This window comes from Medicago sativa, chromosome 1, assembly GCF_051527215.1.
Source record: "Medicago sativa cultivar Bolivia chromosome 1, Bolivia_mono, whole genome shotgun sequence".
NCBI classification, from domain to species: Eukaryota; Viridiplantae; Streptophyta; class Magnoliopsida; order Fabales; family Fabaceae; genus Medicago; species Medicago sativa.
This window is the reverse complement of record NC_140749.1, coordinates 89,731,520-89,755,942: the sequence shown is the minus strand read 5'-3', so window position 1 is coordinate 89,755,942 and position 24,423 is coordinate 89,731,520. Positions and strand designations below refer to the sequence as shown.

General features: G+C 34.1%; 1 protein-coding gene and 2 long non-coding RNA genes across 3 annotated transcripts; all 3 read right to left on the bottom strand.

The window, feature by feature from the left end:
* Positions 1-3,480: 3,480 nt before the first annotated feature.
* Positions 3,481-7,051, bottom strand: LOC146958931 (uncharacterized). The gene is made up of 4 exons (XR_015021998.1): positions 6,546-7,051; positions 6,149-6,212; positions 5,879-5,922; positions 3,481-3,819 (listed from the first exon to the last, which is right to left on the bottom strand). It is a non-coding gene; the product is annotated as an uncharacterized LOC146958931 (long non-coding RNA).
* A 1,069-nt stretch (positions 7,052-8,120) lies between these two features.
* On the bottom strand, positions 8,121-10,588 carry LOC146958930 (uncharacterized). Its single transcript, XR_015021969.1, has 5 exons — positions 10,224-10,588; positions 9,848-10,117; positions 9,444-9,624; positions 8,773-9,138; positions 8,121-8,556 (listed from the first exon to the last, which is right to left on the bottom strand). It is a non-coding gene; the product is annotated as an uncharacterized LOC146958930 (long non-coding RNA).
* Positions 10,589-16,476: 5,888 nt separating this feature from the next.
* ABCG7 (ABC-2 type transporter family protein) lies at positions 16,477-24,271 on the bottom strand. Its single transcript, XM_085740429.1, has 12 exons — positions 23,913-24,271; positions 23,508-23,698; positions 23,254-23,404; positions 22,785-22,917; positions 21,745-21,946; positions 20,624-20,900; positions 19,968-20,099; positions 18,864-19,084; positions 17,746-17,958; positions 17,491-17,575; positions 16,792-17,086; positions 16,477-16,720 (listed from the first exon to the last, which is right to left on the bottom strand). The coding sequence occupies exons 1-12, from the start codon at positions 24,180-24,182 to the stop codon at positions 16,710-16,712; spliced, it is 2,181 nt and encodes a 726-aa protein (XP_085596555.1). The 5' UTR covers positions 24,183-24,271; the 3' UTR covers positions 16,477-16,709.
* Between the last annotated feature and the right edge of the window lie 152 nt (positions 24,272-24,423).

Here is a 24,423-nt window from a genome sequence, read left to right as displayed (position 1 = left end):
CTCGAGTTCTCATTCTGATAAAAAGCTTCTCATGCATGTTGACTCCTCCAATGAACAAGAGACTGCCTCCTGGATCCCATTGAGTGAAACACAAAGATGATTTGATTTGAAAAACATAACAATTTCCTTTATGCCATTGAAGAAATGTAGTAGCATGCTGAATACTTTTTAGATCCATCATGTTAGCCTCGACTTTGTTCGTGGTACTAGGTGACCAATCCGTAATTGGTGGGAATTTCCGTAAAGTAACATAGTCATATGGTTGGTCGATAACTGTAGCAACATGTCGATCTGGAGGTTTCTTCGGCCGCAGCGGTGGCGATTAAAGATCTGGTTGTTTCAGTGACAAAGATGACACTGACGGGAAAACATGGATTGACGATGACTGTTGTTTGACAGTATTCTGTTGGGTATTTGAGTATTGGCTTCATTGTTGCTAAAACAAATATCCATGTTTGTGATGTTGGATGCAAAGTCCAACATGTTTTAGGCATTTCTGTAAGACGTTGGATATGATGTTCCAACATCCTGGCACGGTTCAGTGTGCCTGGTTTCATGCCTATTTGTACGCGCGCCTCTTCTTATTAAGGAAACCTCGTTTTCATATCTTGGGGGCTAAGCAACTCGCATATCTGTACAGAATCAGATCGTTTGTGATTTCCTAAGATTGTGCTATTTAATTAGGAAAGTTTTGGAGGTGATCAGGACGTTCCTAATTATGTGCCTACATATTAGGAGTTTCCTTTTCTGGTTCTGTTGTTCATGAAATGGATCACCGATTGTTCTGATGCCCAACAAGTTGTTCTGACCCGTATTGCTTTAGTATATATAGAAGACTACAAGACCTAATTCATTCAATGAAGCCGCCGCACTAAAAATGTAGACTTTTAGGGTTTTGAGTCTTTGTGTGTTCTACTCTTGTGTTTGTCGATGCAAGTTTAGTTCTGATTATTTGTGAGCCTTTCTTGTATCGTTTGTGATACATGTTAAGGACCTAGATCAAGTTGTAAACTCATGTGTACTACACCGAAGCTTTGAAGCACGGTTGTAGGTAGATTGTTTTAAAGGTAACTTCATATTTGATTGAGTCTGTAATCTGATAGGTCACAGGGGCTGTGACTGACTGTTGTAGGAAGTGAGATGGGATCTCAGATCTAGGAGTTCCTAGGTTGAAGTCTATACGGGTAGGTCCTAGGTCATATAGTGCAAACGTGGTTTGCTGAGAGCTATTGAATATGGACTACACTAGTGGATTTCCTTCCTGGCTTGGTAGCCCCCAGATGTATGTGAGTTGTGCCGAACTGGGTTAACAAACTCTCTGTGCCGTTTATTTTCCTGTTGTTTATCTTGCTGTTTGTTTTTGCTTACTGCTAGTATGATGTTGGAACATTAAACGGAACATCTGCTTTCTGCGCATCTGGATTTGAAACTTCATACAAAAACAGCTTTTAACTAACGCGCTAAAATTCAACATCTGTTATAATTGTCTTGATCTGTCTGTTTCCTACTAGCTCGATGTTAAAACATCTTAGTTGACATTATGTTCGTAATTGATGTTGAAACATCGTATAAAACATCTGAAAGCTAGCCTGCCAGAATTTCATATTCTCTATAACTTTTTTCCATATTCAATCAAGTTGATTGTGGCTCTTTACATGTCTAACACTAGTTATCATACAAACACAAGAAAGCTCAAAGCAAGTTCCACCATCATCAAGCATGTGGCACTTTAGAAATACCTTGGTGTAAGATAGGAAATCCCTACAGTGAATTGAATTGTGCTTGACATGAATTTCCTTTAAATCTTCAAAGAACATAAGATAAGATCCATAGCTATTATGCAGAGACCATAAATCTTTCACAACTTTTAATTCTAAAAGAAACTGTAAAGTTTCTTCATCCACAAAATGAGTGTGTCTTCCAAAATACCAAAACTTCAAATAACACAAACTCAACGTGTTGAATAAGAAGTAGTTACATGGCATAATGCACATCATATTAATTCCATTTGATAAATAAAAATCAACGAATTCAGGCCTATTATCAGTGCACCTACTAACAATGGCATTCCAAACAAACAATTGACACTTTGACATTTCATCAAACAATTGGAGGACAGTTAGCGGAATGATATCAGGTGGTTTTGGAGGAGGTGCAATCAACCAGTGATTAAATTTGGCATGTAATGTCTCAGGTGCTTTGGGCAGCAACTTGTTGAATTGGTGTGGGAGTAGAGAGTTTTTCAACTATTGGGGATGCATTTTTCAATCCCAGCAAACACTTTCTCACAGAAGGTGTAGAATATAGGGTTACCTGAAAATCAATCATAGAGTTGTGGGTAGTTGAAATCGGAAATTGACTCGGTGAATTTTCTCCAACATCATTGCCGAACAAGGACAAAACATAATCACGCGCCGAAGCTACATCATCATGCTGTATGGTAACAAACTCCACAGCCTCTTCTATATCCCCCAATTTGTTTATAATAACAGCGAGGTCCTTTTTTACATTTCCCATCCTTCCTAAGATGAAGACTTGCTCCCTCATCAAGTCTCTTTTGAGGCAAATTTTGTATGCCTTCTCAAGGGTATAATGTTGACTGCTGCGAAGGAAAGGTAGTAGGCAGTAACATTTTTGGATCATAGTCCGCATAGAGTTCTACCTGCAAATCATGGAAATCTTCCCAGCATGTGGATTTATTTCAAATAGTGAATGGAGATATAAATGTAAAAAATGCTTGCAATCAGACTTGTTATCGGCGTTTAGAAGTTGCTTCACAACTTCAGGTGGACGTGTGTTAATTCCCTAATTTGTATATATAGAGGAACTGCACGTTTGCAATCTAACATCATTAGTTGGACAACCTTTTCTTGAATTACATCATGTAGGTTGTGTTTATCAACTAGACTTTCCACCCGTGCTATCGCACGGGTCATATACAATGGAAAAATATTACACAAAAGCAAAATGATATGTATAGTCCCAACTTAATAACATAACTCCATAACTTTAAATACAACAATAATTTAAGTTTAGTGTGTCTACACATTTCGGAATTTTTTTTAAAATACTACATTAGAAGTACTATCAATGCAAACACTGTCTTCATCTAACATCAAAATTTTCAAAACATTACTTTATGTAACTCATGATATTGTTACATAAAGTTGACCATGCGAGAATATTGGTTGTGGAAGGTATATGCCACTTGTTTTATAAGTTAAAATTTTGGATCTGCAATTCATAGCAAGCTAGACTGTTACACATAAGTTCACTTTCCTATTACTATTGAGGCACTTTATCCTTGTTTTTTCTGATTTACAGAAACTAATCAAAGCTACATATATCTAGTAAAAAAGTTGACTTATGAACAACTTTGAAAGGTCTAGAAATTATGTTGGTCTTAGAATATGCTTGGGGGTTATTGTGCTTGTTCTTCATGCAACGAAAAAGGTTTTTTTTTTTTAAACAAATGCAGATAAGATAATAAACTTTAGCTAAAATAAGCTTGCAAGAGTAGCATTATACACAAATTTAGCCAAAATCTATACTTCTACATATATAAATAAACAAAATTACAGTAACACGAAAGGAAAAAGCCCAAAAAGAAAACACAACAAATCTAAACCCAAAAACCTAAGAATAAATCAAGTAGAAATGAAAATACAGCAAAAATGATTCTCAAGAACACCCTCCTGCAGCAGATCCACAAACTAAGTAACAAAGATAGGCTCAAAAACTCGACACTTGCCGGTCTTCACATCCAGAACCAAAGCTAAGCCGCTGGAAAAAATTGGACAAATTCCAAATAGTCCAACCCTGCAACAACACCAGAAAGCTAAATATTGAACTAAAACTTTGTTAACCCATTAAAGAGATGCAGAAAACTCAGCAACAAAAGCAAAAGCGCACAGCAGTCCCTACATACAACAAAATCTCAGCAGCCGAATAGAAACAAAAGAAATTCGCTACCGCACCAAACAATTATTTGGGTTCCTTGAACACTCATATAAGATAGAGTGTTACTTGTGGTCGAAAAATATGAAACACAGAACATAGAGTGATGTTAGATGCAGTTGTTAAACATCTATGGCAATTTATGTGACATTATATTTTTTTGGAGAAGTAGTATCATCTACGGCTTAAAGATCCGAATGCCTTATAGTTCTTCATGTAATATGCTATTGCTAACCCCAATTGTTCCAAACACAAATCATATTATAGCTGGAAGTATTCTATGGCTCAAAATAAAATGAATAAAATGCAAAATTTTCCAACTATAGGTGACTAACAAAATATTGAGCTCATACACATTTGATTAGGATACTGATGCAAATCCTATGATGTATTATTTACCTTTATGAAGAAAACACCATTGTTCAGTACAATTGGATACATAAAAACTCAACTTCATATGGACAAAATAATGTTGCAGACCATGTGTCATGGTTTGCTATTGTTCAGTACAATTGGATATAATGATAAGTTATTTCTGGTCCTAGATAGTAGCAGAAAGAATTCATTGAGCATTGTTAGTAAACTCAATTATTTCAGAACATATATAAACAGAAAACATAGCCAGATGAAAAAACAACTAAACATACACAAAAATGAACCTTATTATGGCTACAAACATTGTACCAGCCTATAAATTATTACAATATAAAAAGACAACAACACACGTGATTAGACTAACTTTGGGGATGATTCTATATAGACCTACATAATTTCAATTTTAAATGCCTGGGATTTATAGCAATATAATCACGTAACAATCACATTCACGAACATCTAAAGTCAAGGAAGAGAAGGAAAGTAATGTATCAGGACCTTGCCATTCTCCTTTCAGGGTTATGCTCCGTTAATCACATAATCCCGGGAAAATAGTCAGCAAAAAAACCAAACCAGGGGCTTAAATTCTAGCAAATGCAAATCCATTAAAAGGCCAAACAAAGAAGTTTTAGAAAGAGTGACAAAAAGAAAAGATATAAGTAATTTTAAGATGATGTGAATCAAAATAAAACAAATGGTCCATAAAGAAGAGGGTCATGGATTCAAGCATGCAACAACGATTAGGCAAATAGTAAAACTGAACAAACAAATTCTATCGTAAACGGCTAAACAGAAACACCAAAGGCAGAATTGAAATTGAAGTAGCAGCACAGAAAAAAAATTCAATGAACAAACCACACAGCGCAGCATAACATACACCGACATCCACAATTTAAAAGTCCCTCACATATGATTCAAAGCCTTACAAAGCCAATCTGAATTTGAAAGCTTGTAAACTTCCAATGCATTGAAACGATTCAAGATAGAGGACATAAAAGTGAGATCAATAACTCATATATATGAACACATATAGCATTAGAAGAACACTACAATCAGTGATAAAATTATAAATTCCAAAAACGGAGATCAACAACAACCAAAAAAATGAGGAGGAATTAATTAATTGCAGGCTATGATATATTAGGCAATTGAAAACCTATCAACAAACAATAAAAATATAAAATAGTCCACACATTTTTTTTATGGAAAACTCAGTCAAACACATGTCTATTTTATCTATGCTTAGTTATGGACATGTTTTATTGATAGAACTATCATACCTAATATTCCTTAAAAAAAAAAAAAAACTTTCATACCTAATATTGGAATACTTTCTTAACACCAGATCTCATTAGAAGATAAAAAGTAATGAGAAATTGTGTGTAGGAAGTGACATCGTATAAGCATAAAATGTACATATCTAATTTCTTCCAACAGGGGAATAGACAAAGTGCAATGATTTTAACATCAACTTACAACTTAGTAAACTTCAAATTAGAAGTAGTAGAAATGGAAATCATCAAAATAAAGCATGAAATCTCCATACCTTAATTCCTAATTGGACTAAACAACCCAATGTCAACTTTAGTTCTGCATAAGGAAGTAACGCACAAAGTTTCATTAGTTCTCAGTACAATACGCACATACAGTTGCATATACTAAAAATGATATAGAGAGTATTTTGAATTTGAAATAGCTTTTAAAACTTTGAATAAAAAACCAATTACAGGTGAAAATTCATAGAGATAATATATCAAACAGGTGGTGGACAAAAGGAAGAAGAAAAACCTATTCACAAAGAGGAATTTGTATTCACCTTTTGTAGCTTATGTCTTCCGCATTCAGTGGTTGTTGCTTGTTCTCATGAGAATTTGCCAAGGCTGAAACAAAACAAAAAATGGAACATATATTAAATAGATATGTTGGGAAAGAAAAATATAGAAACAAAATTCATTCCTTGTTTACCTAATACGCAAATGAAAGAGCAACAGAACACATGCGATCTTCACATTAAAAACCATTATCTATATGTCAACTACTTCTATAGCATATTAACATTACTATTAATCTGGGAATTTTTTCGACAGCCTCATCTTCTACCCATACAAAAATAGTATATTGCCCGTAACTTAAATGAAACAGAACCACCCAGATTTTTATTGCAAAATCAAACAAAATTAGCATAAAATTAAATATAAAAACAGAGAAATTACAACTCATGAATATGTAGGAGATTCGATATTGGGAGCTCATGTGGGATTCTCTTCTCGATCTGATCACTTTCGCTCTCAGTCTCGCTGTTCTCGTAGCCATAGAACAATACGGCGTTGCCGAACATATCTGAGGAAGAAGAAGGTCGGGAAATGAAAGAGGCAAATGAAAAACTTGGTTCAATGTTGTGAGTGAGCAGAGATGAGATCTTAAATTCATTCATAAAACTCTTGCAAGAAAAGAAGAATGAATGAGCGATGGAGTAGAAGAGTTGTGTGAGAAAAGCACAAAAGGAAAACTGCCAGACATTGAATAACGTTTGGGATAGCAATAGTTGGTGGGCGTGTGTTTTACGATAACAGTCCTTCAATGTATGCATTGAAAACAATCAAAAAAGGAGGGATATTAGAAAAGATGTATCATTGTATTGTAATCTGTGTTAGTAAAAATGACGTAAAAAAAAGAGGTGAAGCAAAGCGTTTCCAAAAAACAGCAAAATGCAAGGCGCCAAAATAGGTAGAATCAGAGTTGTTCCAATTTATTGGGAACAATAGGATCACGTGGAGATTTGCAAAGATGCATCCAATGGCCAGCACAGTTTTGGAGCCAAAACCATTAGGATTAGGGTTGACACAATTTGTTAGCAATGTTATTCATATTAGAAACTAGTCCCTGCACCCGTGCTGCCGCACGGGTCATACAAATTGCATATGTGTAAATCCTAAAAGCCAATTTTAATAGTAAGTATCAAACCTTGAAACACAAAGTTTATAAGTGAGTTAATACAATTGGGGCACAACAAAATTCAATTCATGATAAATTACGAAAAACTTCTTTGTAACCGACATTTAAAGTATTGTTGAAAGCCCCATCGTGGCAAGTTTTACATTCACATTCAAAAAGAAATTGACATATTACATACACAGCTCAAAAAAAATAGTTACTAATAGTAATTAACAAATGACTCCTCAATTACCCATATCTTAAAAGCCAAAACACATTACCAAACCTCTAAAACCATATGAGATGAGACAAAGAAAGAAAAAAAAATAGCATACTTTTGTAAATTTCTACGCATATGATAAATTTCTACGCATATGATATGTATAGAAAATGAGAAAAAAAAGACCTCGTTACAACACCTATGAAAGACAAAAAGAAAAATTACTGCTAAGTCAATGACAACTAAAAGTTACATTGATTTTGTCTTTTATAGTTTTTTGCCAAAAGCTTTCAACAGTTATTCAAGTAACATCCCTTCAGAATTTATTTTTCCAGTTTTTCCTCATTTGACAAAAAATTTAAAGAATACAAAAAAGAAATTAAAACTAAGTCAACAAAGAACATATAAATTTCATCATAACATACTATTAGAAGACTTTATTTTACTTACATGTTAATCAATATCCACCGATAACCATATTCCATTTGTTGATTTGTTCATGAAACATAATTCATCAAGAAAAATAGCTTGGTATCATCAACTATGAAAAAGGAGCCAAAACTTAACATTCACACGCAGCAAATGAGAACAAAAATTAAAAAATATATAAGAGAGCATCTTCAAGTATACCATATTTAAGTGAAGTAGCCAAGCAATCAATGTCATATGATCTACATTATTAAGTGTTTCTTCAACAGTCTCATCGGAAAAATGGCTTTAAATGAAAATAAAATGAAGTTCGGATAATTATCTTTCCAAATAGTAAGGAAAAAATTCAATGACTGAACGTTGAAAATCCAGCTCCACTACATTCTTTGAATAGAATCTTTAGATTAAATAAGACCAAGAATAAAAGAATTATGACATAATCAAAACTCAAATAGACAAATGGATTCAAAAAATAATGGATACCGTCTGTTCTTCCAACAACTGAAGGCAGCAAATGTATTCCCCATGTGGATCAAAACATATTGGTGTCAGAAAGGAAGCGTGCCAACACAAAATAGAGCCCACAAAATCCTTCTTTGACCATAAATCTAGTTGATATCAGAACCATGAACAGGAGTTTGCTGCAAGAATAAAAGAAGAGTGTGAACAATAAGGACAATAAATGAATTGATCAATGGGGAATGCATGGGACCCTATGAACATGGACATTGAAGCATGCATATACAATGACCTTGATTTTTTAGCAAACAACTTTTAGAATATGCAAACTAAAAAGGTTGATTAAACAATAAAAAATCATATAAGCATAGTAATAATGGATAAAAAGCTGGAATTACTTGGCAAGAGTAGGTCTCTTCATTCAAGTTGGTAGCTTTGAACAGTCAACACATTAGCAGAGTTAATTATCTCCATGGATAAGAGTGACCTAATTAACTACAAATTTCACTTCAGCAGAGAAAGAAGTTAAATGTGTTCTTCATTATCAACAAAGTATCGCACTCACAGGCCATGGTGATCTTCAATCTCAACCATTGGCCTGACCGGAGGCATGTGAGACACATCTGCTGCAGCAGTGACACCAGCAGCACAACAACCACGTCCATCAAGAGCAGAGCAGGTTTATTCTGTCGCCTGACCTGCAGAATCTGATACAGTAGGCGCTCCGGCTCCGACACGCGCTCCTTCCGACGCTCCTTCGCCTCCTAAGATAGCATCATAAGCAACCGCAAATAAACACAGAAGAAGACGAATTATAATAGCAGTAGTACAATAATAAATAGATGAAGAACTAATAACAATACATAATATTAAAGTGCCTTTTATTAGGTAAGATGAAGAACTTGATTTGGACACAAAAACCATTGAAACTGTAATGCCTAAATAGATTGTTGTTTTTAAATATAGCTAAAAAAACCATAAAAACGATTAAAACACGACAGAAAAATAACATGGCATGGCACAGAATAATGAGTATCGGTATTCATGTCTACTACTTGTTATTTGTTACCTATGCGATTCTTCCGTTGCCAACTCGAGTCAAAATCGTTCTTCTGAGAATTCGAATCAGAAATTGAATTCCTTCAAGTGTTTATGTTCAAACACACTTAGCTTTATTCATAGTTTCAAAGTCACTTAACAACTTATCCTGATTAGACCGGAACCCACCATTCTTTTTGTCACTGGAAATTCTGGACAACATTATCGTTTACACATTAGAAAAAAATACAAAAAATTAAGCAATTCAATGTTAACTCATGGAATAATTTTTTTAAAGGAAGAATGGAATAATAATAATAATAATAATAATAATAATAATAATAATAATAATAATAATAATAATAATAATAATAATAATAATAATAATAATAATAATAATAATAATAATTCTACAAAAATGAACAAAAAACTCACAATTGTAACTTCCAGCGTTGATCTTCCCGTCCATTTCAACACCATGTGAGATGCGATCTATTATAAACCCTAAAGTAGAAACGAATCAAAAATCAAAATCATCAAAGGAATCATCAACTAAAATCGAATTGAGATAGTATAACCAACAACGGAATCGCCGGTGAAATCATCAATTTTTTAATTAAAAGAAACGCATCTAAAACACTGATAATCATCTGAGAAAGTGGCATGTAGAATAAATGAGTTCTCCGAAACGCTGTGAATAAGTAACTGCAAAACAAAACAAATATGAATATCGTGAATGAAATCATTAACCGAAATCGAAATGAGAAAGAAAAAAATCAAATATGAAATTGACAAAGAACGAATTTAATACCTCCAATTTTATTTTTATTTGAGTTGATTTTGAAAACCACCATTGTAAAGGTCTTCTCCGTCTTCGGCTGATGCAAGTACGGGGTTGGAATTATGGAGAGGAATCAGAGCGGAGTGTGTTGGAAAGATGCAATACATCCTTTCAGAAAATAAGAAGAACCAAGGTCTATGTTTGTTGTTTTTTGTTTGGAATCAAATTCTTAATCAATACGTTGTGTTGTAGCAAAGGAGAGCAAAACTCTCAACTGATAGAAACCAGCCTTTGTAACCGCAAGGCATTCATTGCAGAATAGAGAAACCAAAGGACTGTGGCTGTGTGCATTTCAATCATAGCCTTTGTAACCGTAAGGCATTCATTGCATAATGGAGAAAACCAAAGGACTCAAAAATCAGAATTAAATGGATTAGAGTGAGGGAATTACCGCAAGGGAATCTAGGGTTAGGGCATTAGATGTACAGGATAAGCATTAGTGGAAGCGAAATTACAACACCAAAACAGCCACTGGTCAAGTGGTTAAATTGCTTGGATGGAGGCTATGGGTTGTGAGTTCAACTCCCTGCAGAGACTTTTTTCAGAAAGATTTTTTAACTCAAAAAAGGCAGGATTAGGTTTAGGTTTAGGGTTTCACAATGAGCATGCATTGTGAACCTTAGTATTATATATTAAGATAAGTATGATAATATCAAATACCTCTGGCTTCATAAGATCTGCATACAATGAGTAGGCCTTCTCATATTTCCCATCAATTAAACATGACTCTGATAATGCCTCCTTAAGTGATTCGGTCATGGACAAAGTATTTAGCTGTTCGGAATTTTCAATTGATGTGCCACCAACTAAAGGTATTTCATTAATAGGAGTACTCAAAACGACATCTTTGGTCAAGTATATTCAGATGCACCGGCTGACACTAACATAAAGTCTCCAGCATCCCTGTAGCAATTCAAATTCGAGGTCCTTCCAATCCACCATAATCACAAATTGCTAACTTTTCTGTTGCCACTTCTTTCTCTACGAACAAAATTTCAGGAGTTGCCTCTGTTAAATTCTTCACCTTGACATATTCATCAGTGGCCGAATGTTCTTCGACTGCTTCTACGAACGCAACACTTTCGTCTGACGTCGGAAGCACTTTGGAAACATCAATCTCCTCTTTCAACGTGGTAAGAATTCTTAGAATATATGTAATCAAAACAGTATGTCTAGCAATATCTTTAATCGGCTTACGTGAGTTACCTGATATTCTAGAAGTATGTCTCAAAAGGTCGGACAAGGAGTAATCTTTGTTGTAACAAAACGGACAACGATATATCGAATCAGAGATTTTAAACTTGTAGTAATCATCCGTCAACTTGTTGTAATATCTACGCTCATAATATTCCAAATCAGATTCATTGGCATATTTTGATTTTCGGTACGTAACAATAGTATGGTTGTTATTACAAACCCTAATAACCGAAATTGGTCCTCCTCTGTTCGGATTGTTGTTGTTGTTGTCAACCTTAGCTGTCCACGCCACCATCTGATCTAACAGAGCTTTGATGGTCGAGTTAAGAGTCGCGGTTATGCCGGCAAACTCTGCCCTCGTTATCAGTTGATCTCCCATGGCTGATCCGTTAGGAAAAGAATAGGAGAAACCTGCTATGATACCAACTGACGCAGTACGGAAGCGTAGGGTTAGCAAGCGCTAAACCTAGATAGAAAAGAACAAGTTCGCAAGCGACAAACTTGTGAAAATAGGGTTCCGGAATCCACCATAATTGAGAGAAAATCTCGATTAATTTTATTGAATCAAAAAGTGTGCCTCTTAGGCTACATGAGTTCTGCTTATATAGTGAAAGAAATAACAAACCCGTGGGCCGAAATAAAATAAAACAAAATAATAATAGAAAGTTCTTGAAAATTACTAAGATTTGGGTAAATAATAAATTCTACTAAATTACTGATAAAACCCTCCTGCATCATTTATGGATAAACAATTAACAAGTGTTAGTGTTTTCCGCTTTCACTAAGATTTGAATTTTAGTCTTTTAACTCTTTCAACTCATTTGTAGTTGTCGTTTTCCAGATATGTTCAAGTGTTTCGAACAGATTTTTCATCAATTGTAGTTTAATCTTTGTGACTGTCTTGAATGGTGTTTTTTTTTTCCCAGTTTCAATTTTTGTTTCCTGGCTGTAATTGGTGCTTTTGAGATTCTGTTTATGTTATTTTTAGAGCCGACTACCAGAAGTGTTTTTTTGGAGGGGGCATGAACGAAGTATAAAATTTTCATGCAACCTGCAAATTTGATTGGATTCTTACAGGAATGTGGGGCTGCTATCAAGTTGATATATCCAAAGGAAGATTTTGTTGGTTGAGAGGTTAATTTGGTGAGGCTTCATTGATAGTAAGTTGATTGAGTTGTATATAATGTGGCATGTTGCATCCTTACTGTGATACTTTTATTCATTTTTTATTCCTTTTTGTGTCACTATAAGTCATTGAGGCTTTGATACTATGTAAAAAATAAATTATAACTCATTCCACATAAAAATGTAGATATTCAATTCATTAGTAAATTGTTCAATGTAGGCATTTGGAACTTTTTTTTTTACCAAAGTAGGCATGTGGAACTAATTAATTGGTTTTAGGTATTAGAATCCTGTAACATCTTTTAAGTTTTGTGAACGCTGCCATCTTCTCTAAGATACAATTGAAGTGACAGCAAAAGATTAAATAGAGAAATCATATTAAGGTCGTGATAGAAAGGGTCTTAATAGGATTTTTGAAGCACAAAATGCAAGAAATAGTTAGTTTAAACATTTGGATGGGACTGTTTATAATAATTAAATAGAAATTTTGATAGTTATCGCACTTATGGTTGTATAATTCTAATTAACAATTCTCAAAATATTGAGCAGCAGCATTTTTTACCATGTTTGTTAGCTGTCTAATTTTTGGTGTGCTGCATTGTTCATTTAGGGGATGTGGTTGTTTGTTAATTTAATTCCAAGCTTCTTAAAAAACAAATGATAATGCACATTAAAGACAAAGTTCTTCAATTATTTTCCTATTCTTTGAAAAAATTATTCAGCATCGAAACTACATTGATAAAGAGTTAGTCCGGATAAATTTTTCAACAAACAACAACTAATAAAAAAAAGTTCAGATGATTATAATCTTACAACAATGAGTATTACAATCAATATAATAGTTTTTTTCGTACAAGTTAGAAATAAGTTTATGCAGCTTAACTTTTTAATAGGTAATCTCTTAATTTTTTTTACCACAAAACTATAACACCACATAACTTTTAAGAATGGTGCAGCTGTGTTTATCCAACCACAGTTGGTATTTTGTGCAACAATTGATACTAGGGTTAATTATGTTTCTAGTCCCTATAAAATAGCGACATTGTAAGTTTAGTCCTACTTAATTTTAATAGCATTTTTAGTCCCTAATTTTGTTTTTCTGCACTGAGTATTAGTCCCTACTCAATTCAAATTTGTTTAATTTATGCTTAAACTCTTAAATTTTTGAACAATTTTTTGCAGACATGTTTAGAACATTACTAAAATTTCGTCCGCAAAAAATTATCGCAAAATTTGATTTCTACATCCAGATTTTATTACTTTTTATCTTTAACTTTTGTCGTTTTAAAAAATTCATATTTAATTCATTTCATGTCAGAAAATTCTAAATTTTAGTAAACGAACCTTTCATAGTGTTCTAATCTTGTCTCAAAAAAATCGTTCAAAAATTTAAGAGTTTAAGGATAATTAATCAAACTTTGTTTTAGCAGGGACTAAAATTATAAGTAAATTTTTTTTTATAGGGACTAAAAATGCTATTAAAATTAAGTAGGGACTAAACTTACAAGGTCGCTATTTTATAGGGACTAGAAACATAATTAACCCTTGATACTATGTTCATTGCTATTTTGAAAATGTCAAAAGAAAATGCCACATATTGTCTCAACTTCAACTTTCAGATCATTTTGCAATATCTTTTTAAGTTGTTTACTTAAGTTTTTTGACCATTCAGAAATTATTTTAATTTGTATGAAGTTGACATTGAAAAGTTTGTTGATTCACGGGTCTGTTAAGCTAAAAATAATCCTTGATTATTGAAACATTCATTGGGTATTAAGTATTTTTTCATATTTACAATATAACTACCCCAAAACAAAATACATTATAAAATGATATTAGCTCATAAGACCCGTGCGGCGCACGGGTCAGCAATCTAGTGTGTGAAGAAAAATATTTCATTTTGACCTAAAGTAAGTAATGGCACTTTCAAAAAGAAAAGGTAACTCGTGTAAAAAATAGTAACTAAATGGCATTTGTCAATAATTAACATAGGTTTTATTCATGTTGACATAAGAGAGTTCGAATGAGATAATTTCAATCTCTTCTAGACTATTCTAAGGTCTTAAGTTTGGATTTAGCTTTGAAATGCATCATTGAATTTATTGAGAGAGAGAGAGAGAGAGAGAGAGAGAGAGAGAGAGAGAGAGTTTGACACGGGGAATTAGTTTCTAAAAAAATTGTAACGCTACTTCCAAATAATTTGGGAATTCGACATTAATTGCATATAATTTTTAAAAATGCTAAGAGAAATTTTTTAGGGGAAAAAAAATGCTAAGATAATTGTTTTTTTTACTGTAATTGGTACATGGAATCGGTGAAATGATAGTATTAACAAATAATATTTGTGACATAGTAATCCATATGGCACATTTGGCAGTTTTCTTCACCAGGCGTTGGTTGTTTCCAAATTAGATTGATGAAAAAGTTATCACTGAGGTATTTGCCAACTCCACGAGATGAATCATAAGTAGTGACATGGACATTGACATGCTTAGCATAAACAGAGCTAATATGCCCACAGCCAAGGCAGGTCTAGTGTTCATCAACATTCTTTGCAACAATCCAACTGCATCACATACATCCGAACCATAATTCTCAAAATACTTCTTCTCCCATTCAGTCCAATCAGAATGAGCTTTAGTCTTTGTTTCCACCATCTCAATCTCACGGATTCGCATTCTAAGAATGATCATGTTCTCATCCACCAACTTGCCATCATATTGTTGGCCAAATGGGTCTCTTTTTGATGCACAGATAAAACTCTTGTTATTATGTGAATTGAATGGTGCACTTCGGCGCACTATATTTCCTGAAGAAGGGTTTGATAGAAGGACATGCGAGGATATAAATGTTGCTTGCATTTTCTGGGACTTGAAAATCTTCAAAGTGATAAAGGTTTGTAATGCAAGAAAGCAATAGCTAGGTTTGAATTGCAATTTGTATTTGGAAGGTATTGTTGAATATTTTTATGCTGCTGATTATGTTAGTGCATATATATAAGAAGTTGCCACCCATATAAGATATGATTTTGCGCGTATTCTGTTGGTACTTTTTAAGGGCGGTGGAGTGGAAGTTGGGGCGTAAAATAGAGTTTAATTCCAAGAAAGAGAGATTGTGGATCACGTCACATCATATATTTGAAATTAGAGGAAGCGTGTCGATTAATTTGAATCTTCCTTACGCCTAAGAAAGAACCTTCTTTTTGTCTTTCTGTTTGCAATTTGCATCACGTTGGATTTGTTTCCTGTCCAAATCACTGATATCATCCTCATCATAGTATATTGGACGACAAATATAATATTTTAAATAACTATCATGAGGCAAAGCCGCAAACGCTACGATGCCAATATAAAAACAATGTTGATACGTCAAATAACTAGTAGCCTTGCTTAATTTATTTAACATGATGTCACTACATAAAAATAGTATTTTCGTAAGGACAATGTGCATATGTTGTTTTTCATACGACTTGACTAAATTGTATGATTTTTTCAAATCAATAATTTTTTTAAAGTTTGTTATAACAACAAAAAATGTATTTTTTTTGTTAAGAATCCATATGAAAAGTGTCTAAGAAAATACACATAAGTTTTGTCCTTTTAATGATTACTAAGAGATAAATTAAGTGACTAAAGGGAACAAATTGAAAAAATTACTAAATGCTAAATTGAAAAGGTGAGCTTGTCACTCATTCCAACCCAAAAAGATGACTAAAAATGATCCAACATTGGGCAAGAAATAGCAAAGTCTAGAAGGTTTAGTGTCCACTAGGTCAATTTTAAACTAGGGTCATAAAAAATAACCTGCCTGCTTCAATTTTCAGACATCATTGGTCATAGCACTATTCACAATCAAGAAAAAAAACTCTTTTATTAGACCGATTTCCACATACTCCTATCACTGAATAAAAAATAGTTGCTTTGATTAAATGAACCAAACATGAAACTGCTTCAAATGATCCACTGTCACTGTTTACTATTACAGCCAGCTAAGAATCTGATAACATAAGCTTTATGATTATTATTTTTTGGATGTCCGATAATGATATCGTGGAAATCAGTGACTGTGGTCTTGTTCTATAGGAAAAGGCTCACTTCTCAGTAATTGCAGGTCATCCTTTGCAAAGATATCACTCTACTGAGCACCTGTATTAGATAAATTATTAAATAGATGAATGTCTGATATGAACAGTAGTAGTGCCCAGCTGATTACAAACCTTCTAGGATAAAGGAGCCAATAGGGTCTACTTCAGGTGACTCAAGGGGCTCGTCCGTACCAACTTGGCTGACCTCTGGTGCTTCATGTGTCTGATCAACTTGTTCAGGATTTAACTCCTCGAGTTTTAAATGTGGTTTACTGTGATCAGGAGGGGTTGTTTCAAGTTGCTGGTATCTGGGCTTGTTTTTCTCAAGAAGAAGGTAGGTGGTACAATACCAAAATAACAATATTCTATTTTGCGCTAGCAGTGTATCCCTAATTGTACTTTTTCCAAAGGAAAGACGCTCTAGTGCCTGTGAAATAGAGAAATGGACAAGCAAGTGAAACAGATCAGCATTCAAGAAAGCACGCCCAATTAAACAACCAATCTTATATTATCCAAGAAACATTGACAGTATATCATAGTTTAATTTTAATTTAACTCAACATAAATGGTTGAATGGGGATATATTAATTTCTAAATTGATCGCTTATTTGACGGTGTAAGAGCAAAAGCATTTCTATTCCAGGAACAGCTAAATTACAGTAATATTAAAACATAAAAACTTGAGTAAAAACTGAGTTCATAGCCTCACAGGTTCAGTTTATTCACTTCACTCATACGTCCTGGTCAAAACTCATAATATATAAGTATTTTATATAATTTTATCAAACAATCTTAGTTCCAGGTGAAATTTCAAAGATTGAGGCTCCTCACCTGTTCTCCAGTTTGAATATCAAATGAATGCTGATGATCAAATTGAAGACCACGAAATTCATTGATGCAAAGTCCTTGAAAGGCCCTGAAAGTGTGCATAAATTAAGTTGGTATCCAATAGTATGAGAGTCTGACAAACATACATTTGCAATGATGCTTAGCCCTTTGACTCAATAATGTTCTGTTTCTTAGTTCAGGTTATATATTTGACAGTTTTACTCCCCTCGAATATTAATAAATCAGAACTGTACTTACCATCTAATCAGAGAAACACTAGGAATCCAGCGGAAGATGATTGGGGTATTCTCAGGGTTGACATAGTAGCCACCAAATACTATAAATACTGTCATAAGAGAGGGGCCTACTGCCATTGCTGCTTCAGTGGTTGGAACCATAGCACCAACAGTAAGACCCATGGCAGATGCAGCAAAGGATTCTGCAGTGACGATTCCACAGAATTTTCCAAATCTAAAATGTCAAAATAAATTAGTTATATAATGAGATGGAAATAATCAACTATAAATAAAATCCTCACGACGACAAAGACACAAAGCAGATGTGAGAAAAGAGACAGCGACATAGAGAAAGAACTTTTTTCCCTCTTGCAATTTTCTTTTTTGGTTCTTTTCATAGTGAAGATGTCAAAAATCAATAGAAAGATGAAAAATATAAAATTTGTCATTTCTGCTTATACAGAATGTTTTTTCATCACCTATGTATATGTATACCCTTATGCCATTTGGATTTTGAACAATAATTAATTCTTGGAAATGAAAAATGTATTAATCCAACGCCCAAATAAATAAACAAAGTCATTTATGGATGGGGTTTGCTAACTTAGACCAACAAAAAACATGGAGGTCCACTAGCGTAAACCAATTTAAAGTAAGGGATAGTTTAGTAAATTTCATTTAATTTTATTTTTCAAGAAAAAAACATCCAACAACCATTCCCTAATTTTCCGGAAAAATTACTAAATTATCCCTCATATTATTTGTAATAAAATAAAAGTGGGTCTAAATTACCAAATTGGTGCAAGTTAACAAATATGTTTTAACTTGCTCAAAAAAAAAAAAACAAATATGTTTTATTGAAAATTACTAAAGTAACCCTCAAGCTATTAGTTTTAAATAATAAAGATGAAGGATATTTTTGTCCAAATGAAAAGGTGCAGTTTTGCTAACTTGGACTAAGTTAGCAAACCCCTTTATGGATTATGCGAAAATTTGGCAAATCATGCACCTTTCTTGCACGACACTGTATAAAGCAATACCAAAAAAATCAACCTACTACCCAAAAAACAAACAAAATGAAATGAAATCGAGAACTGACTCAAACTATATAGCTCACAGAGACCAACTAAGTAAACTAACCTCATCAAAGTGGGATGGAGACGTGCCATTGGGTATAAAACAGCACCAAACATTAATGGAAATGCTGCTCCAATGGGAGCCTCAGCCAATAGTTTTGAAAACAGATAGGGGCCCAAGGAATAGGAGCCTTTAGAACGTTCTCTATCAACAATTGACCGTTCCTTCGGAAACACGCCTACAGTCTTTGTGAGAGCAGCCATAGCTGTGTTTATAGCAGCAACCTGTGAATGTCATCCATGTAATTCAGGAAGGCAAACTTAGCCAAGTGAAACTGTCATTTTAATAACATAATAAAAAGATTTATTAGATTTTTGAGTTTAAAGCATTTCAAAACGATTGTTGAGATAATTAAAATAAAAGATGGAACTCAAGTCTACTAGATTAGGAGAGCACTATCCCAGCACAATTAATTGATGGTCCCCATAATATTTAATTATTTTCAGTTTTACCTTAGGGTAATAATCAAAAATCCACTAATATTTTAAGAGCTTGAGTCTAATAAAATCATGTCTAAGGTACACACATTACTGATACATACTTGCAGAAGGTGTCTGTACCAAAAAAATCAAATGCATAATAGTCAAAAGCCACACAGCATGGCATCTAAAAATGACTTCTAGTACGTTACCTAGTAGAAGAACAATTTAATAAGCATGATAAATTTCACTATTCCCCAACAGCCAATGATGTACGAATTTGCATATAGACGGGTATTATTTTCTACAGCCGTAGTAGATTAAAAATTGAATATCTAGCATTAAAACAGTTTAAAGTTGTTCCGCGATGCATATTAGCAGCAGACTAATAAGATATATGATACAGATAATTACTCCAATTCGAGAAGGAATAGGTCTCCATAGAAATGGGGGAAAGACTAGAATTTCATTATTAATTTCTTCATATTTTCCTTCCACATACAGTACATATTTATATAGTAGAAGAGGTAGTTTATTAACCACCATTTCCTAACTCCATAAAACTACTAACTAGTAACTACCTATATATAATATTTAATTAATAATAATACTAACTACTTATATACATAATAATACGTATGACAGGCCTATGAGAAATAATCTTGCAGGAATCAAGAACATCACAAACCTGAAGCAGCCCCATTCTGTCTTGTATTGAAGTCTGAGATTTTCCCATTCTCCAAAAAACTGACCCAAAGATAACTGCTGATGCAATTGACATCCTTGACCGAACTTTGTTGGTAGGTGCATCACGGGAAGCCTAGTCAGACAGAGAATCATGAATCAAATAAATGAGAAATAAGTTTAATTCTCCATACACCGACTGCAAGATATAAATCATCCCTTTTTAAGTTCCAAAACTATAAGGCTGTCTAATATCTAGTGACCAGGGTCCAGAGGTAAAGAATATAAAGACAATAGGTGATATGGTTGAAGTTGATACACAGAAAATATTTCTTTACTTCACAAAATACAAGATATGAAAACAATACACAGTATTACCACTTTTGTGATTATGTCTTGCAACAAGACTTAATCAAGCCTCATAAGTCTTCCTTTAACACTCACTGTAATACTCTTTTCTACACTCAGTCTTCTATTAGAAGAAATTCATGCAGGTCCCACAATTTTGGAAGTAGGTCCCACATAAATTGTGGGGCCCACGTGGTTATACCCAATAACAGAGCGAGTGTTAGGAGGAGTGTTCCTAGCACTACTCATCATGCAATATACCCAAGTTCAGCCATTTCAATAAGTAGAAAGACAATGAATTGAAAAAGAAACCTGCATCCATGCCCGTCTAAGAAGCAACCGAAATTGCTTCCACCAGCCCCCTTTCGTTTTTGCTACAGTCCTCCTGCTGATTCTCTTTCTACTTTTCGAGAGGTCATCTAGAGTAATTGGAGTAGCATATATTATTGTAGATCGTCTTAATGAGAATGACTCAACAAGCCCATTGATTCTTTTTTGCGAGGAATAGACACTGTCAGAAGAACTGTAGTCTATGGATATAAGATCGGCCAAAAATTCTGCAGGATTAACATGATCTGGGCAGTGGTACCTGTTTCATAAAAAATTATCAACATACTGTTCAGAATAAACATTCAAGAATCCATGACAGATGTTAAACAAAATTTCCATTTCAATGTACTATCCCTTACTTCTAGTAAGATTTTAACAATAAAAAGCATGGAGAAAGAAATCATGTGTTTGGGTTGACTGAACAAATGCAGAAGGATTTTCAACTTGAATTTATTAGATAATAATGAATAAAAGTTCATCAGATTAATGTAAAATATATTTTTCAAATACCCCCTCAAATAAAAGCTAAAACAGAATTACCTACTACACAAGATATAGGTATTAAGCAGAAATTAAATGCAGAACATGGTGAAATAATCTCTCCTCACAGAAAGTTAGAAATATATCTATTCCAATTTTGAGATTATGCTCTTCAGCCCTCGTACACCACATAAAATTGTGGCTTGACTACAAAAAGTAAACCTTAGATATTGATAAGGAGACTCAAATAAGATAAGTAGAATAACTAAAGATGCACAATGTTACACCAAGAATATCGTTTACCACAATGGTATTATCAATATCAAGCCAAAACTTGATGGAATGATAAGTTGAATGTGAACATATTTGAAGTTCTGACAAGCTTCTATAATCTAGATTTCTTGGCTTTTCAAGGAGTTTACTGTTTCATTAAAGATTCTCAAATAATAGACAGAAAACTTGTGTAATCAACTTATTATAAAGAAATCGGTCACAACGAAATAGGTTATTTAATAGTATATGAAGTTAATTGGGCCATAATTTCTTAAGTACTCCAACACTTGAGAGGATTCCCAAATTAAGAATGTAAGACAGCAAAACGTAAATAAGGTTAAGACAACTACCCGAATTTTGAGAAGTACGTCAATGGTTCATCACCAGCAGGACCAGCATAAACAAGTGAACCATCAGTTAGCAAGACAATGTCGTCGAATTTGCTGTATACTGATCCTCTTGGCTGATGTATAGAGCATATTACAGTATGACCATCAAGTGCAAGTTGTCGGAGAGTTTCCATAACCTTCTCAGCCTGGAAGGCATCAAGTCCTGAAAGTAACTTCATGACAAAATTAGTGGGGGGAGAGAGAGAGAGAGAGAGAGAGAGAGGTTATAATTCTCTGAAAATTGACCACACATGGCAGCAGTAAACGGCAAGGAGAAGTCATTTATGCATTATCACTTAATAAAAGAAAACAAGAGTTTGGCAAAAAAAAATCATCAAAAGAAGAAAGGAAGTTCTATCTGTGCATATATTATTACAGTATATAGGTTGATGCACAAGGAACCCCTCCAGTATAGGTCAGTGTTAGAAAGACCCATTGCGATTCAACACAAAAAATTGACTCCCTAAACAAATCAAATGGTGCAATGTTAGTGTAAAATCAACCCCTTGGGTATGCAGGAAAATACCCTTTGTAAGGAATCAATATGAAGTGTCGTAAGTTGGAAGAGATGAGCTTTTGAGTTTTAAATTGCTAGGGAGTTTTTGAGAAGCATTCCAAAAATTTAGGGATCACGGAGGAGTTAGTTAATTTAGACAGTTGGAATAGTTGGTTACTCAGAGGGGGTTATTTAGATTAACAAATATGAAGAGACAAGAGTTTGATCATTCAAAGGACCATGCAAGTGCTCAGTTGTGAAAAAAAGAACCATTGGAGATATATTCCCCTTCATTCTGTTCATTTTCAGTCAAGAAATAAAATCAGTCCTTTCTTTACTCTATTAGCATGTGGGTTCCTAATGTGTACAAACAATCTAGCATATTCAAATTGAAATTCTTTTACCACAAGATGAATTTCTTATTGATTTCTTCTTTACTTTTGTGCCCTATATCATAATCAAAGTTTGAATCCAATGCAAAGCAATGCTGCATGTGCATGCTTACCTGTTGTGGGTTCATCAGCAAATATAACAGATGGGCTTGCAAGCAGTTCACATGCCAAGGATAAACGTTTCTTTTCTCCACCACTGATTCCACGAACTTTTGCATCACCAACATTAGTATCAGCACAGCTGACCTTAAGCACACAGATGCCAAAGGGAGTAAGATAAGTAACATAGAACTGTCCAATGAGACTAACACATTTTCAATCATGAATCTGATATAGGAAAGCTAAAAATAATTACACAAGTAACTTCGATAGTAATTTTCATTTTTGGAACTTGGGAGAAAGGTGAGCAAGCATCCAAATATGGAAGGCATAAAACGGATATAATAGCAGTAGTCAATCATGGTTGAAGGACCGAAATTCATCAATCTTCAAGGAAGATATAAAGGTTTGTTGAAAAAACCTACTTAAAAACCAGCAACTACTTTGCGACTGAAACAAATTATACGATATAGAAAAACTCACCAGGCCTGTTTTGAAAAGGAGATTGTTGACATATTCATCCCTCTCCTCGGAAGAAGATATGTTGTGAAGCTGTAATTCTATAGCAAGAGACAATGTTTCCCGCACAGTAAGCTGTGAGAAGAAGAGATCCTCCTGTCTCACATAAGCAAACCTACATCAAACCAACAATTCAATCGATCTTCAAACAAAACTACAAAAATATATATCACGAAAATCACAGCAAATTCGTATCAAACAACTAAACAAACACATACTTGTAAGCGTTTCTGGAACTCGGCTTTCCATTGAACTCCAAAAGACCACTCAAATGAAGCCGAGGTGACGCTGATAGCTGACCAGCAAGAACATTGAGCAATGTTGTCTTCCCTGAACCTGAAGGTCCCATTATTGCTAATAATCTTCCCGGTTTTGCTTCTCCACTCAGATTTTTAAGCAAAAACCTCACCTATTCATTTCAAATCAAATCTCTCCATCATCAACAAAATCAAAATTACAATAAAATAATCAAAATCTCCATAAAGTAACAGAACTACGTGCATGCAGCAATAAAATAAATATCCAAAGTTAATACAATGATTTTTACTAGATTCTGATTTTTTTTCCTTCAGTCAGAGTAACCAAATTCAGCATTTGCAGAAAGAGAAGGAATAGAAACTCACGGACTTGGAGGATTTATCAGAAAGTGAACAATTAATATTGTTCCAACGGATTGTGACCGGAGTAACCTTTCCGGTGGAAGGAGGAGTTTCACCGTCGTTGATTGAAGCATCGTCATCGTCATCGTCGTTCTCCGGCAAGAGAGCGGGACCGGGTGCAGAGAAGATACGAACAAGGAAAGAGACAGCGACGGCGAGGGCGAGCTGGCCAAGGCCGCTTCCGCCGAAGCCGGTGACGATTTGATGAACCTTTTTCCCGCCAAAAACCACCATTATCGTTTCCTTCTGAAGTTTCTGAAGTGACTACTGACTAGTGAAGTGAAGTTTGAGCTTCGAACAGAGAAATGAGAATGAGGAAAAATAAAAATCAGAGTAAAAACGACGGCGTTTTGTGAGTGAAGAGCATGGGTGACACGTGTCAAATTGTGTGGGTAGATAGATAAGACGGGTAGAAAAAACTATAAACGGAACTGTTTTTTGTTTTATCGTTTCCTTACTAGTCGAGATACACGTG